This window comes from Pseudorasbora parva, chromosome 10 (assembly GCF_024679245.1).
Source record: "Pseudorasbora parva isolate DD20220531a chromosome 10, ASM2467924v1, whole genome shotgun sequence".
NCBI classification, from domain to species: domain Eukaryota; kingdom Metazoa; phylum Chordata; class Actinopteri; order Cypriniformes; family Gobionidae; genus Pseudorasbora; species Pseudorasbora parva.
Window position 1 is genome coordinate 3,834,010 of NC_090181.1, and position 16,732 is coordinate 3,850,741.

Consider the following 16,732-nt stretch of genomic DNA (forward strand, 5'->3'; position numbering starts at 1 on the left):
CAAAGTAGGGAATACCAGGACACACATTCACACACGTTTGTTTCACTATATAAGTGAGGACATTGCATGGACTTCCAATGATTTTATATCAGGTTAATGATATTTTATATCCCCTAACCCAATCCCTAAACCTACCCATCCCAAGAACGTGCAAAACAATAGATTTAAATAAAAACATGTTTTGGCCGATTTATAAGCCTTTTTAACTAGTGAGGACCAGTCAAATGTCCTCACTAGTCAGTTATCATAATATTTTAATAGATAAGTGAGGACATTGGTCCCCTTTACAATTATAGCACAAACACACACACAACAGTGTGTTGGCTGTATTCAGATGACTTTAGCTGTGTTCTTACACTGCTAGCCTACATTGTACTACTGAAGAAATTAAAATAAGCTTTTAATTGTTTAACAATATTTCATCTTTATGAATGACTTTGTCTGGAATTTATAATTTTTACTTTTATAGTTTATGTTGCATTTATTTTGTTCTTTAAGATAGATCCTCTGAGTATTTGCCTGTCAAAAATATCAAATATAATTTAATATCAAAATATAATTTATTTAATTTTTAATCTCCAGATCGCTTGTATAGGTCATAGTTTGACTCAAGCTTTTTTGCTCAAAGGTGAAGACCCAACTTTATGCATGTTTTGTAAGACCTTCCTGGGTTTAAACAATAATGCTTGTTTATCAAGTTATTTCACTTAAGGATGTTTAGTAAGATTAAACTCTAATCTGTGCAAACATTAAACTTTACTGAAATTAAAAACCTTGATTTGGTCTACACTTCATTATGGTAACTCTGCTAAACTATAATTACTAAAACTAAAACTAAAATAAAAACTAAATAGAAATTTGCAAAATAAAAACTAAAACCAGCAAAACCATTTGTAAAACTAACTAAAACTTGTAGCAAAATCGAAAACAATACTGAAAAAAAAAAAACTAATTTAAAAGCAAACCTATAATAACCTTGCTGTGCAGGCACACGGAACGTGCATGTCACTCCAGCAACAAACTCGTGTTTACTGTGTGCTACCCTTCTCATCACATGTTCCAGCGATGTGACTATCATGCACATCGCAATGGCGATGTTAAAACCAAATATTGTTCAGCCCTAATGTCTACATTGCTTCATGGGATAAGGCAGTCCCTATAGAGCTCTTTTGGAATGATGCTCACGTGTCTTATGGGTAATGGTCTCTCGGAATTCTGCTGTTAAACAAAATAAATACCCGGTTCAAACATATACCAGTTAACCATGGGAAAGTATCTAAATGGGTCAGACTTTAAAATTCCCTATGGAGAAAGTGAAGGTGTCAACTTCTGGAAGCCTATGGTTTTATGCTATATGGGTCTTGCAAAGGTACAGAAGGACTGTCAGGATCACCACAATGGCAGAACAAGGCACTGTCCAAGTCAAAAGCATTTAAAGCAGACAAAAGAAAAAAAAAAATGACAAGTCAGATACAAGCAAGGATTGATGTCAGTTTTATTGAGGAACTTTCTTTTGCCCTTGAACCACCACAGGACCAAGTGTGGCCTTGCCTTCCCACTGAACACCTAGAGAGAAGAAACAAGTTAAAGCAATAAAAACATCATAAGCAACCTTAGAAATAGCAAGATATACTAACCTCCATAGGGAGCAGCAGCAACTCCACCATCAGGACCACATGTTGAGTCACAGCAACCACAAACTTGGTCATTTCCATCAGCAGCAAACCACCTGCAACGGGACAAAGACACCACCTTCAACATGAGTAAAGTCAGCTTTAAAATAAGATAAAGTGCAACGTACCCATTGGTGAAAGAACAGGATTTGTGCTGAGCGTCACTGGGTGCAGAAGCAATAGTTGCCTTCACAACACACGTTATGTAGATCTGCAAGGGATGACAGACAAGTCAGAAAACCAAAGCAGATTGGAAGAGAAGTTGAATTTACTCATGAAATGCGTAGTACATACAGAAGGACTGGAGCTCTCCTGGAACATGAATGCCTCCAGCTGGATCTGGACCTTGTCAGCCTGGGACCGAGGCATGAAGCGGGAGCTGGAAGCTGTAGCCTTGGCATCCACAAAGCACCTGATGAGGTCAGCACAAAGAGCAGACCATGAAGGTAAAGTCAGAGTCACAGATAATTTCTTGTTGGTTGACATTAGTGACAGTTTAAAAAGAGCAACCAAAACGGTCCTATAGCGCCAAGGGCCATAACCTTACCCATGATTCTCAAGGAAGGAATATCTCGGAAGGGAGTTCACATCAGGCACTTGAGTGGCCACACAGCTGTCCACAAACACACGCAGAGGCACATGATTGTACTGTTTCACAGATGCCTCAATGTTAATAACGCCACCCAGGAAATAAAGGTATGAAGGCCTCTGATTGGACCAGTCGTCTACAGAGAAGTGGGAACATTTTACGCACCGCCACAAAGAGCGCAAGGATTTAGGAATGTTTTTTTTTTTAAATTAAAAGCCTGTACCAACCCATCATGAGCTTCAGGGAGAACACCAAGGCTTCTTCACCAATCTCCGTTGAGGCATAAGGGACCCATGTTGGCCTCAAGGCATTACTGCTTACATTTTGATGCCTGTGGTTCATTAAGGGACCAATTAAATGGTCTCCCAGTTGCACAAGCAGTTAAAATCACAGAGGTCACTTACCTTTGATAGTGGCATTGAACACCAACAACTGCACCCTCAACCCGGGTAATCGGTGTACCTGCAAGAGCCTCAGGGGTGTAGGTAAGAGAGAAGGTGTAGACAAGCTCATCCTCATTCATCTGGAAGAGATTGAAGTAGTTAAAGCAAGAGGGTTTTTAAACAGATGCCACATACCATGATGGGCTTGTTGTTTAAGACGAGTTTTGAGCGGGGAAAACTGATTCCTCAAAACAGTCACATTTTTAACAACCCTCTCGCCAAAACAAATAACCCATTTAGATTTGGGAGTTCTTACCATCTGCACGCTGTTGCAGTTCTGTAACTCGTACTCAAAGATGAGCACCTTAGACTGAGAGTCCTGACCAACAACAGGACATCCACCTAAAGACAGACCAGTTGGCTGGATCAAATGACCATTGCTAAACAAGTCCTGCTGGACCTCTACAAGAACCCGGTTCTCTCCACATTGAACCGCTACGCTGCTGGGAGTCACGGGTTGCCTCAACTGGAAGTTCACCGCCAACTCACTCTGCACCTCGGGAACGACGGGATACTTCCAATCCAAAGGCTTCACTGGACCCTGCAACAGCTGCTTCTCCTGAAGGCCAAAAGGGTCCTGTGCAAGGCCTCTGGAGGCAGAACCCAAAGGACTCTGAGCAACTTTCAAAGGGTTCCAGACCCCTGGAGGAGAAAGGGCAGGACCTCTGGAAGCTGGATCTGATTTTGGCCCCATGCTTCTTGGACTTTGACTGTAGCTCAAACTTCCCCATGCATCAGGCAGATCAAACGCAACAATCACAGCCACCACTAAGACACCTTTCAGAAACTCCATCCTATCAAACTTTAACACAAATGTCACAACACACACCAGTGCTTGGCTTTGCCATTTTGTACATCTTTGAATGAAGGTGTCACCTCCCCTTTTAGTATAATTGATTACCTTTGATTCTCCTCTGGACCTGTAGAGTTTATGCACCTCTGGGATCCACAGCTCTGCACAAGTGAAACTCTGCACTTTGGTATGGCTGCGTTTACACTGGCACAAAAAAAATCTGATCCCCTTCCCCACGCACACACAATGCACGCCCCCCACACAAGGCACGCCATTTTGTGTGCTTGAAAACACAAATTTTACCATCTTCTGTGTAAACAACAAAAACGTGACATTTTGAAAACAGATGTCATATGCGCATTTCGTGTTTGGTGGGTGTTTCTTGACAAAGTTTCAGCACCATCTACTGGCCTGGCATGCACAATACAGCCTGTTTAGTACTTTTTTGAGAGATCCGTGTGAACGGGGATCAGTTTAACAAATATGCTGCGTTCATCTCCACTTTAAGACACGCACTTGCAAACTTCCCTAAGCACTTCCCCTCCACTCCACCACCATCTTGAAGTGCAACCCACTTTGTGAGGTGGACATGGGAAGTTTATATGGAGAGACCCTTGCTCCCTTGATTTTGACCGAGTCTACTTCATATGTACACTTCAGGCAGCTTCATATACCACAATGCAATGTGATTGTGACATCACCGCATATCACGTTTAATTTACCCCACCACAAACAACTCTATGATATTTTTAATATTTTTTAAAAACATTTAAAACAACCCAAACACACCTATATACATATATGATGCTGCTTTAAACAATTTCGTGAAGGAAAAAATAAATAAATCAATCAACTCCATAGTTGATTCCAAGTGATCAAGGGCTTTGGGCGTTCCTGTAAACATGTTTTTTTTCTGCTTTAAAGTTGGATATTTTAACATGGAGCCCAATGAGATTCTGCTCCCTTCCGGAGCTTGACCCTAGCAGCCAGTTGATGAATTGTAGTTTAAGTCACTTCCGTACTGGCGTCAAGAGAAACTGAGGAGGTTGCCGCTTGGTTTAACATTGTCATGTACCCTAACTGTGCGTTCACACCGCCGGCGGCGAGAGCGGCAAGCTGGCCGGAAGTCATTCATTTTCAATGGGAGCCGGGCGGCGAGCTCCGGCGAGAGCGGCGTGGCGCGGCGCGTCTTGGACGATTTGGGCGTCGAGAAGAGCTGAAATCAGCTCAACTTTATGGTAATGAGCTATGACGCAGTTTGGCGGCAACAGGCGGCAACCAGTCAGAATGTAGAAGTGCTCCGCTTGAGAGAAATCCAGATAACGCAGGCCTGTAAACTTTGGTTCCGACCACATTAGTTCCCAAGCAAATTGTAGGAGAGGTTGATCATTGCTGTGCGGGTTTCCCTATCATTTATGACAAGATCATTCATAGTGATGTGTAATTTGTTAAGAAGTCGCGCAACACTATTTTACAGGCGCTAGAAAGCTCGTTGTTCAGCGGGTATGCAATTAATTTTTACTTTCACATTTAAACGATTTCATGAAGTTAATTTATACCCTACTTGTGGTTAATCCATCAACATGCTTGTTTGATTTGCAGCCTCTTTAAATACAGTTTAAAAAAAGAAAAAACATTTGATCGACGTCAGAGCGGCAGCGCGTCCACGGAGCTTTCTACAGCGTCATTGTCAGGGCGGCAAGAGCGAATTTTGACGCTCTCGCCGGCGGCGGTGTGAACGCACGGTAAGGGTCATACGCATACACACACACTATAGGTGTGTTCAACTACAAGCTGTCTGAATGCAACCGATCAGCAAGGAGCTAAAAACGGAAACATGAAGTCAGACACTTTCTGCTTCCTATAGTGATGCTTGCACAATGTTTGAATACTTTATCACAGATAGAGTGAAATAAATGCAATATTTGTCAAATACACAGATGTTTCAGAGACATGATTGTTATTTAAATCTTTATGTACTGCTTACAGCATCTGTTTGTACAATGAAATTCAACACAAGACTAAAGGGTTACTTCAGCGATTAGCATATGGCTTTGTATCAGTAGAAACCCTGGAGTATATATTTTTTTTTTTGGAAATGAAGTTTTTTTTTTATTGGTTTCCTTTTATATATATAACATACCAGTACAAGGTTAAACAAATAAATACATTGTGTACAAAACAACACGGATAAAAGTAATTATAATAAATAATAATAGAAATGACATTTAAATGCACAACAGGGTAAGCAAGTCACACTTCAAAGGGAGATTGATATTAGATCCATGCCTTATGAAGTAATAATCTGAATACAATTCTCCCACATATCAACATCCATATGATTTCCATTCACTTTAGCTAACATTTTTTCATATGAAACATTCTCTATCATAGATTCAATCCACATTTTAAGTGAAGGACATTGAATATCTTTCCAAAATCTAAGTATCAGTCGTGCTGCCGTGACTACCCCTACAGTAACCAGGGAAAACTCTTTATTTTTAATCTGAGGAATCTCAGATTTATCTCCTAAAAGACAAACCCTTGATGAAAATGGAAGTTCCACTCCTAAACATCTTCCAAGATATTTCAACACAATTTCCCAAAAAGGTTGAATCTTTGAACATTGCCAAAGAGCATGCATATATGTACCAGTTTCTTGTTTACATTTCCAGCATTTATTATCACTCAGACAACCCATTCTGAAAAGTCGCACTGGTGTATAATAATATCTATGTAATACCTTATACTGGATAAATTTGCCTCTTGCTTCCTTTATATATCTTCCACTGTAGGACAAAATTCTGTTCCAAGTGTCCTTATCTATGTCACTATTAATGTCTCTTTGCCAAATTAATCTCAAGTTTTCACAGTTCCCCTGGAGTATATTCAAATAAATGTGCTTTCCCCCCTCATATCCCCCTGAGACACGAGATTTATGCGTTTTATTTCTGGAAAAATTCCTCTTATGATGCAAATTAACGATATTTGCCTCATAAGAGGAATGTTTGGTCAAAGGCTAAAGACTACAGCCAGCAGAGGGAGCCATTTCCACGTTTTGAACCCACGCATGGGGGATGGAGATCACACTCAGAGCTCAGCTCGCAGCTACAGGCACTCATTTAAACGGAGCTATGGTGATCAATGTAAGTCTTAACTTCTCAAATTAATTTCTATGAAAGGTAAGCTTGCAAAGTCATGAACTGAAAACGCGCCAGACTGAACTCACGTTGTGAATGTATGCCGCGAGTGTAGTCGCGATTACCTCAGCTCTCATCACTCCTGCAGTTAGTGCTCAGTGCTGTGATACTCGCACGGTGACTCACTCATTATATTGAACAGACACGTTCAGTTTTTAATTGTAGTGTCTTCTCAAACTCAGTCACTGTAATCTAGTCACGGTGGCTTTGGGAATGGTCTCACAGGGCAGCGAAGCATTCTGGGAATTGTAGTCTTTCATCCCCATGAGACAAAAATACATTTTCTGTCTTTTCTCAGTCTAGAAGGCAACAAATTCAAAAATAATTTCACATTTCTACTACATTGATGACCCAGTTTAAACAGTTATCTTCCCAGCGCTGAAGTACCCCTTTAAGGAAGCTGGTTCTTTCTTTAATCAGTAGCCACCCACGTGTAAACGTAGCCCCGAGTCGCTTCTAGCACTTTGATGGCATAGGCGCAATCTCCAGTCAGACAATTTCTAACTGGAGTGCACTGCTTAAGTCAGCCAGCAATCAGTCTGTGTGTTGCTGCATGAGTCAAACAAGCATTTGAATTAATTTAGGGAGCACAATGCAACCATGTCTGCAGTGCTTCATGGGACAAAACGTTACCCTTAGAGCTCTTGCAATGATTTGCTTGCCAGATTCTTGAGCACCATGGGTAGTGTTTTTCATAAGGAAGTCTGCTGTTAAACACAAAAAATGATCGTTTCAACTACAGATACCAGTTAACCATGGAGCAGTATTTAAATGGGTCAGAGTTTAAAATTCCCAACTTCTGGAAGCCTATGGTTTTATGGATTATGGGACTAGCAAAGGTAAAGAAGGACTGTCAGGGTCACCAGTCGCAGAATGAGGCACTGTCAGGTTTAATTGCTTTTGACATGAAGGAAAATGACAAGTCAGATAAAAGCAAGAATTGATGTCAGTTTTATTGAGGAACTTTCTTTTGCCCTTGAACCACCACAGGACCAAGTGTGGCCTTGCCTTCCCACTGAACACCTAGAGAGAAGAAACAAGTTAGAGGAATAAAAACATCATAAGCAACCTTAGAAATAGCAAGATATACTAACCTCCATTGGGAGCAGCAGCAATTCCACCATCATGACCACATGTTGAGTCACAGCAACCACAAACTTGGTCATTTCCATCAGCAGCAAACCACCTGCAACAGGACAAAGACCCCACCTTGAACATGAGCAAAGGCAGCTTTAAAATAAGATAAAGTGCAACGTACCCATTGGTGAAAGAACAGGATTTGTGCTGAGCGTCACTGGGTGCAGAAGCAATAGTTGCCTTCACATCACACGTTATGTAGATCTGCAAGGGATGACAGACATGTCAGAAAACCAAAGCAGATGGGAAGAGAAGTCGAATTTACTCATGATATGCGTAGTACATACAGAAGGACTGGAGCTCTCCTGGAACATGAATGCCTCCAGCTGGATCTGGACCTTGTCAGCCTGGGACCGAGGCATGAAGCGGGAGCTGGAAGCTGTAGCCTTGGCATCCACAAAGCACCTGATGAGGTCAGCACAAAGAGAAACCCATGAATCAATTCAGAGTCACAGATAATTTCTAGTTGGTTGACATTAGTGACAGTTTAAAAAGAGCAACTAAAACGGTCCTATAGCGCCAAGGGCCATAACCTTACCCATAATTCTCAATGATGGAATATCTCGGAAGGGAGTTCACATCAGGCACTTGAGTGGCCACACAGCTGTCCACAAACACACGCAGAGGCACATGATTGTACTGCTTCACAGATGCCTCAATGTTAATAACGCCACCCAGGAAATAAAGGTATGAAGGCCTCTGATTGGACCAATCATCTACAGATAAGCAAAGGGAACATTGTGGCACAAATCACAAGGATAAAGAATTATTTTATTAAAAACCTGTACCAACCCATCATGAGCTTCAGGGAGAACACCAAGGCTTCTTCACCAATCTCCGTTGAGGCATAAGGGACCCATGTTGGCCTCAAGGCATTACTGCTTACATTTTGAAGCCTGTGGTTCATTAAGGGACCCATTAAATGGTCTCCCAGTTGCACAAGAGGCAGTGAAAGGCACAGAGGTCACTTACCTTTGATAGTGGCACTGAACACCAACAACTGCACCCTCCGTCCGGGTAATCGCAGTACTTGCAAGAGCCTCAGGGGTGTAGGTAAGAGAAAAGGTGTAGACAAGCTCATCCTCATTCATCTGGAAGAGATTGAAGTAGTTAAAACAAAAGGGTTCCTCACAAAGGTGATTGGGTGAACCATTAACCTTTAAGAAAGGTTTGTACCAGATGCCCTGGCATTACAAAGACCATGTGAGCTGACACTCTTTGAGGACTTTGGAGATCCTCAACTAGAACAAACTGATTACGATTTAGGAGTTCTTACCATCTGCACACTGTTGCAGTCCTGTAACTCGTACTCAAAGATGAGCACCTTAGACTGAGAGTCCTGACCAACAACAGGACATCCACCTAAAGACAGACCAGTTGGCTGGATCAAATGACCATTGCTAAACAAGTCCTGCTGGACCTCTACAAGAACCCGGTTCTCTCCACATTGAACCGCTACGCTGCTGGGAGTCACGGGTTGCCTCAACTGGAAGTTCACCGCCAACTCACTCTGCACCTCGGGAACGACGGGATACTTCCAATCCAAAGGCTTCACTGGACCCTGCAACAGCTGCTTCTCCTGAAGGCCAAAAGGGTCCTGTGCAAGGCCTCTGGAGGCAGAACCCAAAGGACTCTGAGCAACTTTCAAAGGCTTCCAGAGCCCTGGAGGAGAAAGGGCAGGACCTCTGGAAGCTGGATCGGATTTTGGCCCCATGCTTCTTGGACTTTGACTGTAGCTCAAACTTCCCCATGCATCAGGCAGATCAAACACAACAATCACAGCCACCACTAAGACACCTTTCAGAAACTCCATCCTATCAAACTTTAACACAAATGCCACAACACACACCAGTGCTTGGCTTTGCCATTTTGTACATCTTTGAATGAAGGTGTCTCCTCCCCTTTTAGTTTAATTGATTACCTTTGATTCTGCTCTGGACCTGTAGAGTTTATGCATCTCTGGAACCCACAGCTCTGCACAAGTAAAACTCTGCACTTTGGTATGGCTGCGTTTACACTGGCACAAAAAAAATCTAATCCCCCCCCCCCCAACATCTAACCCAGATCAAATTTTGTTGCACGCATTCAAACACAAAAATCACATTTTTGCATCCATCCTGAGCCAATCTCGAATGTGGTTTTAAATCAGATACCTATCTGATATCCGGACATCTGACCAACGTCTAAATACGAATATCCGATTTGAATATCCATTGGAATTCCAAGCCACCACAAGGCCAGAGTAACACATTTGGCGCCAAAGATATCTTCTTATGTCGTACTAGGAAGCAGATGTGCTCGGCCCAGCAATGAGATACTCAAGTGATACTCGAAGTTTACTCAAAGATGCCTGATTAATTTCAATACATTATGTATGCACCTTCTGTATAGATATACAATTCTTATATTACAAATTACTATCTACAACCTAAATGTCTATGTCCTGGGATAACAGGACATTTGGTCACCCTACTGTTATTATCCAGTCTATCTGTTCTGTCAGGTTGAGCTGCAAACATCAATGACAGATTTGAACTTATCCAAGCTTGAAACTAATCATGGTCACCCGACGTGAATTATAAAATCATTTTAGTACGCCATTCAAATCATGAGGGTCAACCATGTTGCATTGTAAAGCGATCACCAACAGAACCATTTTGGATGGAGATTAATGCAAACACAGATATCAGTTAACAGTCATGAGTAAAGTGAATGTAAACTGGTGGGACAAAAAAAAAGAAAAGAAACAAAGTACATGGTCAAAAGATCAGTGTAAATGCAGCCCTTTGTCTCTCTTCAACTAAAAACATATGGATCGGGTTAATTTACACAACGCCATTTTGTGTGCTTGAAAACACAAATTTTACCATCTTCTATGTAAACAACAAAAACGTGACATTTTGAAAACAGATGTCATATGCGCATTTCGTGTTTGGTGGGTGTTTCTTGACAAAGTTTCAGCACCATCTACTGGCCTGGCATGCACAATACAGCCTGTTTAGTACTTTTTTGAGAGATCCGTGTGAACGGGGATCAGTTTAACAAATATGCTGCGTTCATCTCCACTTTAAGACACGCACTTGCAAACTTCCCTAAGCACTTCCCCTCCACTCCACCACCATTTTGAAGTGCAACCCACTTTGTGAGGTGGACATGGGAAGTTTATATGGAGAGACCCTTGCTCCCTTGATTTTGACCGAGTCTACTTCATATGTACACTTCAGGCAGCTTCATATACCACAATGCAATGTGATTGTGACATCACCGCATATCACGTTTAATTTACCCCACCACAAACAACTCTATGATATTTTTAATATTTTTTAAAAACATTTAAAACAACCCAAACACACCTATATACATATATGATGCTGCTTTAAACAATTTCGTGAAGGAAAAAATAAATCAATCAATCAACTCCATAGTGGATTCCAAGTGATAAAGGGCTTTGGGCATTGCAGTTCAGTCCATTGCTAATATTCCGCCAGTAGTGGACACTCATGCAACGTAAGTAAAGATGCACATCCGAGTGATCAAGACGAAGGGAAGTTAGCGAGTGAATGGCATAATACAAACTAACTGGAAAGCAGCAATAGACTGTAAAAAAAAAAAAAAATGGACGTAGTGTCTGTGACGTCACCCATAGGATTCTGAAGAGCAGTTTTGAAGTGTAAAGTAGAGATGAGCTGACTGTTGACATCTTGCCAGCTTGACACTCCCGGATAACAGAAAACGGCGGGACGTGGGCTGGGCTGAGCTGAGGTGACGTGATGACTAACAGACAGCAGACAAACGAAAACCAAACTGTCCCTCAAAGTGGCCACGGCCTTAATTATGCAGAACTTTAAGGCTTTATATAATGTAAACAAATGAGTTATACAAAAATCCACCCCATCACAGTTGTCATGAAGGGGAAAAATTGCTATACAGACCAAAACCAAAATTTTTACCAGGCTGTAAACATGTTTTTTTCTGCTGTAAAGTTGGATATTTTAACATGGAGCCCAATAAGATTCTGCTCCCTTCTGGAGCATGTCCCTAACAGCCAGTTGGTGAATTGCAGTTTAAGTCACTTCAGTACTTTTTCAAGAGAAACTGGGGAGGTTGCCCCTTGGTTTAACATTGACATTTTACCCTAAGGGTCATATGCATACACACACACTATAGGTGTGTTCAACTACAAGCTGTCTGAATGCAACCGATCAGCAAGGAGCTAAAAACGGAAACATGAAGTCAGACACTTTCTGCTTCCTATAGTGATGCTTGCACAATGTTTAAATACTTTCAGATGGCGTGAAATAAATGCAATATTTGTCAAATACACAGATGTTTCAGAGACATGATTGTTATTTAAATCTTTATGTACTGCTTACACTATCTGTTTGTACAATGAAATTCAACACAAGACTATATTAAGGAAGCTGGTTCTTTCTTTAACCAGTAGCCACCCATGTGTAAATGTAGCCCGAGTCGCTTCTAGCACTTTGGGATAGGCGCAATCTCCAGTCAGACAATTTCTAACCGGAGTGCACTGCTTAAGTCAGCCAGCAATCAGTCTGTATGTTGCTGCATCAGTCAAACAAGCATTTTGAGGAGAATTAATTTAGGGCGCACAATGCAACCATGTCTGCAGTGCTTCACGGGACAAAACGTTACCTGTAGAGCTCTCTTGCAATGATTTGCTTGCCAGATTCTTGAGCATCATGGGTAGTGTTTTTCATAAGGAAGTCTGCTGTTAAACACTAAAAATGATTGTTTCAAATACAGATACCAGTTAACCATGGAGCAGTATTTAAATGGGTCAGAGTCTAAAATTCCCCAACTTCTGGAAGCCTATGGTTTTATGCATTATGGGACTTGCAAAGGTACAGAAGGACTGTCAGGGTCACCAGTGGCAGCATGTGCAAAAGCAGTTAAACCAGACATGAAGGAAAATGACAAGTCAAATACAAGCAAGAATTGATGTCAGTTTTATTGAGGAACTTTCTTTTGCCCTTGAACCACCACAGGACCAAGTGTGGCCTTGCCTTCCCACTGAACACCTAGAGAGAAGAAACAAGTTAGAGGAATAAAAACATCATAAGCAACCTTAGAAATAGCAAGATACACTAACCTCCATAGGGAGCAGCAGCAATTCCACCATCAGGACCACATGTTGAGTCACAGCAACCACAAACTTGGTCATTTCCATCAGCAGCAAACCACCTGCAACAGGACAAAGACACCACCATCAACATGAGAAAAGTCAGCTTTAAAATAAGATAAAGTGCAACGTACCCATTGGTGAAAGAACAGGATTTGTGCTGAGCGTCACTGGGTGCAGAAGCAATAGTTGCCTTCACAACACACGTTATGTAGATCTGCAAGGGATGACAGACAAGTCAGAAAACCAAAGCAGGTGGGAAGAGAAGTCGAATCAACTTATACATACAGAAGGACTGGAGCTCTGCTGGAACATGAATGCCTCCAGCTGGATCTGGACCTTGTCAACCTGGGACCGAGGCATGAAGCGGGAGCTGGAAGCTGTAGCCTTGGCATCCACAAAGCACCTGATGAGGTCAGCACAAAGAGAAACCCATGAAGGTAAATTCAGAGTCACAGAGATGGTCCAGTTGGTTGATGTTAATGGCAGTTTAAAAAAAAAAAAGGAAAAAAAAAAACAACAACAAAAAAACAAGTAAAAGTCCTATAGCGCCAAGGGCCATAACCTTACCCATGATTCTCAATGAAGGAATATCTCGGAAGGGAGTTCACATCAGGCACTTGAGTGGCCACACAGCGGTCCACAAACACACGCAGAGGCACATGATTGTACTGCTTCACAGATGCTTCAATATTAATAACACCACCCAGGAAATAAAGGTATGAAGGCCTCTGATTGGACCAATCATCTACAGATAAGCAAAGGGAACATTTTAGGCACAAATCACAAGGATAAAGAATTATTTTATTAAAACCCTGTACCAACCCATCATGAGCTTCAGGGAGAACACCAAGGCTTCTTCACCAATCTCCATTGAAGCATAAGGGACCCATGTTGGCCTCAAGGCATTACTGCTTACATTTTGAAGCCTGTGGTTCATTAAGGGACCCATTAAATGGTCTCCCAGTTGCACAAGAGGCAGTGAAAGTCACAGAGGTCACTTACCTTTGATAGTGGCACTGAACACCAACAACTGCAGCCTCAACCCGGGTAATTGGTGTACCTTCAAGAGCCTCAGGGGTGTAGGTAAGAGAGAAGGTGTAGACAAGCTCATCCTCATTCATCTGGAAGAGATTGAAGTAGTTAAAGCAAGAGGGTTTTTAAACAGATGCCACATACCAAGATGGGCTTGTTGTTTAAGATGCAAGTTTAGAACGGGGAAAACTGATTCCTCAAAACAGTCACATTTTTAACAACCCTCTGCCAAAACAAATAACCCATTTAGATTTGGGAGTTCTTACCATCTGCACGCTGTTGCAGTCCTGTAACTCATACTCAAAGATGAGCACCTTAGACTGAGAGTCCTGACCAACAACAGGACATCCACCTAAAGACAGACCAGTTGACTGGATCAAATGACCATTGCTAAACAAGTCCTGCTGGACCTCTACAAGGACCCTGTTCTCTCCACATTGAACCGCTACGCTGCTGGGAGTCACGGGTTGCCTCAACTGGAAGTTCACCGCCAACTCACTCTGCACCTCGGGAACGACAGGATACTTCCAATCCAAAGGCTTCACTGGACCCTGCAACAGCTGCTTCTCCTGAAGGCCAAAAGGGTCCTGTGCAAGGCCTCTGGAGGCAGAACCCAAAGGACTCTAAGCAACTTTCAAAGGGTTCCAGAGCCCTGGAGGAGAAAGGGCAGGACCTCCTGAAGCTGGATCTGATTTTGGCCCCATGCTTCTTGGACTTTGACTGTAGCTCAAACTTCCCCATGCATCAGGCAGATCAAACGCAACAATCACAGCCACCACTAAGACACCTTTCAGAAACTCCATCCTAGCAAACTTTAACACAATGCCACAACACACACCAGTGCTTGGCTTTGCCATTTTGTACATCTTTGAATGAAGGTGTCTCCTCCCCTTTTAGTTTAATTGATTACCTTTGATTGGCTTCTGGACCTGTAGTTTATACATTAGCCAATGACAATGTGATATAATGTCACTAGCCAAAAGAAGGCCTGAGGTTTTAATCAAATCTCTTGCAAATAGGAAACTTACAATTTGTCCATGATAGAAACTTCGACCTCGTCCACATCTGAACGGGTATTGTATTTGTTTATAAATTTTTCCTCGAGTCCACATGAAAACGTAAAAATGCACTATGAAGCACTGTCAAGAGCATGCCAAACCAACAGGTGGCAATAACCCTAACTGTAAAGCCATGTTGCCCTATCAGAAGCTTGGAAAATAAGGTGATTGCTATTTCTGGTTTTGACTTAACAAGCCAAAATCTCTGGTTTCACTGTCTACACCACTTCACCCCAGCAGGAGTTTCCAAAAAAAGTTCAGTTTCAGTGTTTGTGTGTGGAAATACCCAATTTTCAATATTTTGAAAATACCCATGTTCGTGTATACTGGGTAAACCCAGCCCGATCTGCCAGTGATTTCATTTCATCCGGCAGCTCAGTCTGGAAACCTGTACATTAATTTCTACTGCTTCTGCTACACTTTTGTAGGAACCAATCACAGATTGGCTTATCCACCTGTCATGCTATTGACGGTTTAACGCGATGACGGATTGAGAAGCGATGGGTCGTTGCATTTACATTTACGCATTTGGCAGACGCTTTTATCCAAAGCGACTTACATTGCATTCAAGGTACACATTTTACATAATTGTCAATTCTTGCTTTCCCTGGGAATTGAACCCATGACCTTGGCGTGGCTAGCGCCACGCTCTACTGGTTGAGCTACAGGAAAGCCTAGAGCCTCGTTTCTCGGTTCCACAAGAGCCTCGTTGCCCGTTGGTCACGCCTCTTGTGGTTTGATTGGTTGAAGGACTATCCAACTGCATACAGAGTCATTCAAATAATGCTCATTGATCACGCCTCTTGTGGTCTGATTGGTTGAAGGACTATCCAATTGCGTATAGTCATTCAAATAATGCTCGTTGTTCATGCCTCTTGTGCAGTAGAAAATACAGAGCAGACTCTTCAGACCAATGTTCAATCTTACATTGAGCTTGGTCTGGTGATAGCCAGACAAATGTTCGGGTAGACTAGGCTTTAGATTACATTCAGACAGCAGATAAATGTGGCCCAAATGAAATTTTTCTGGTCATTACTCATCTGTTTTTCTCATGACAGTGTGAACAGCAGAAACCACATGGAATCTGACCTTTTCATTTCAGATTTGGGCCACTTCCATATGTGGTACTAAATCTGATACAGGTCAGATGTTTTGCAATACAGATTTCATGCACCTTTTACACCACACTAAGTCAACATTCATCAATTCTACGCTCAAGGGAGTCAGATTTTACATATCTGAAGTTGTCAAGAGAGTTGCGTTACAGTGGATGGACAGTGTCAAAAATTTGAGCGAGAATTTTCTAATATTTAATTCCTATGGAAGTTGAGAGAACCGGAGAAAGCATTGAGAGCATCAATGGTTGTGAAGTTCTTGACTTTATACTAATATCAAGCAAAAAAACGTTGGCGGCAGCCAATCTCTGTAAGGTTTGGCTAGTGACGTCTGTCTGAAACGTTCAATCTGTAGGTTCAATCTGTAGGTTGTGCCAGAGTTTATGCTGGATTTAGTGCGTAAATATTTTTATTTTTAAACATTGGATGCTTTGCAGTTATACATTATGTTAAATATTGCGTGGCATTCATTGTGATTATACTGGCTGGATTTACAAAAGTTGATCAAAATTACCGGATATATTAACTAAGGGCATTTGAAAACAA

At 41.9% G+C, this 16,732-nt stretch overlaps 2 protein-coding genes and 1 pseudogene across 2 annotated transcripts; all 3 read right to left on the minus strand.

Moving 5' to 3' along the window:
- Positions 1–1,477: 1,477 nt before the first annotated feature.
- Positions 1,478–3,512, minus strand: LOC137090912 (zona pellucida sperm-binding protein 3-like). The gene is made up of 8 exons (XM_067454912.1): positions 2,962–3,512; positions 2,667–2,785; positions 2,490–2,593; positions 2,221–2,398; positions 1,968–2,085; positions 1,802–1,884; positions 1,638–1,729; positions 1,478–1,566 (listed from the first exon to the last, which is right to left on the minus strand). Exons 1-8 carry the CDS (start codon positions 3,496–3,498, stop codon positions 1,496–1,498), a joined length of 1,302 nt encoding a protein of 433 aa, XP_067311013.1. The 5' UTR covers positions 3,499–3,512; the 3' UTR covers positions 1,478–1,495.
- A 4,138-nt stretch (positions 3,513–7,650) lies between these two features.
- Positions 7,651–9,648, minus strand: LOC137090819 (zona pellucida sperm-binding protein 3-like). Its single transcript, XM_067454772.1, has 8 exons — positions 9,112–9,648; positions 8,808–8,926; positions 8,628–8,731; positions 8,374–8,551; positions 8,123–8,240; positions 7,957–8,039; positions 7,793–7,884; positions 7,651–7,721 (listed from the first exon to the last, which is right to left on the minus strand). Exons 1-8 carry the CDS (start codon positions 9,646–9,648, stop codon positions 7,651–7,653), a joined length of 1,302 nt encoding a protein of 433 aa, XP_067310873.1.
- A 3,151-nt stretch (positions 9,649–12,799) lies between these two features.
- LOC137090913 (zona pellucida sperm-binding protein 3-like) lies at positions 12,800–14,826 on the minus strand (annotated as a pseudogene).
- Between the last annotated feature and the right edge of the window lie 1,906 nt (positions 14,827–16,732).

Bases quoted from the DNA above. Each gene is read 5' to 3' on its own strand.
- LOC137090912 (XM_067454912.1), bottom strand. From the start codon at position 3,498: ATGGAGTTTCTGAAAGGTGTCTTAGTGGTGGCTGTGATTGTTGCGTTT. The intron at 2,399-2,489 runs GTTGGTACAGGC...ACTTCTCTGTAG, and splicing joins CTCCCTGAAGCTCATGATGG to ACGACTGGTCCAATCAGAGG. The intron at 1,730-1,801 runs GTACGTTGCACT...GTCCCGTTGCAG, and splicing joins TCCTGTTCTTTCACCAATGG to GTGGTTTGCTGCTGATGGAA.
- LOC137090819 (XM_067454772.1), bottom strand. From the start codon at position 9,648: ATGGAGTTTCTGAAAGGTGTCTTAGTGGTGGCTGTGATTGTTGTGTTT. The intron at 8,552-8,627 runs GTTGGTACAGGT...GCTTATCTGTAG, and splicing joins CTCCCTGAAGCTCATGATGG to ATGATTGGTCCAATCAGAGG. The intron at 7,885-7,956 runs GTACGTTGCACT...GTCCTGTTGCAG, and splicing joins TCCTGTTCTTTCACCAATGG to GTGGTTTGCTGCTGATGGAA.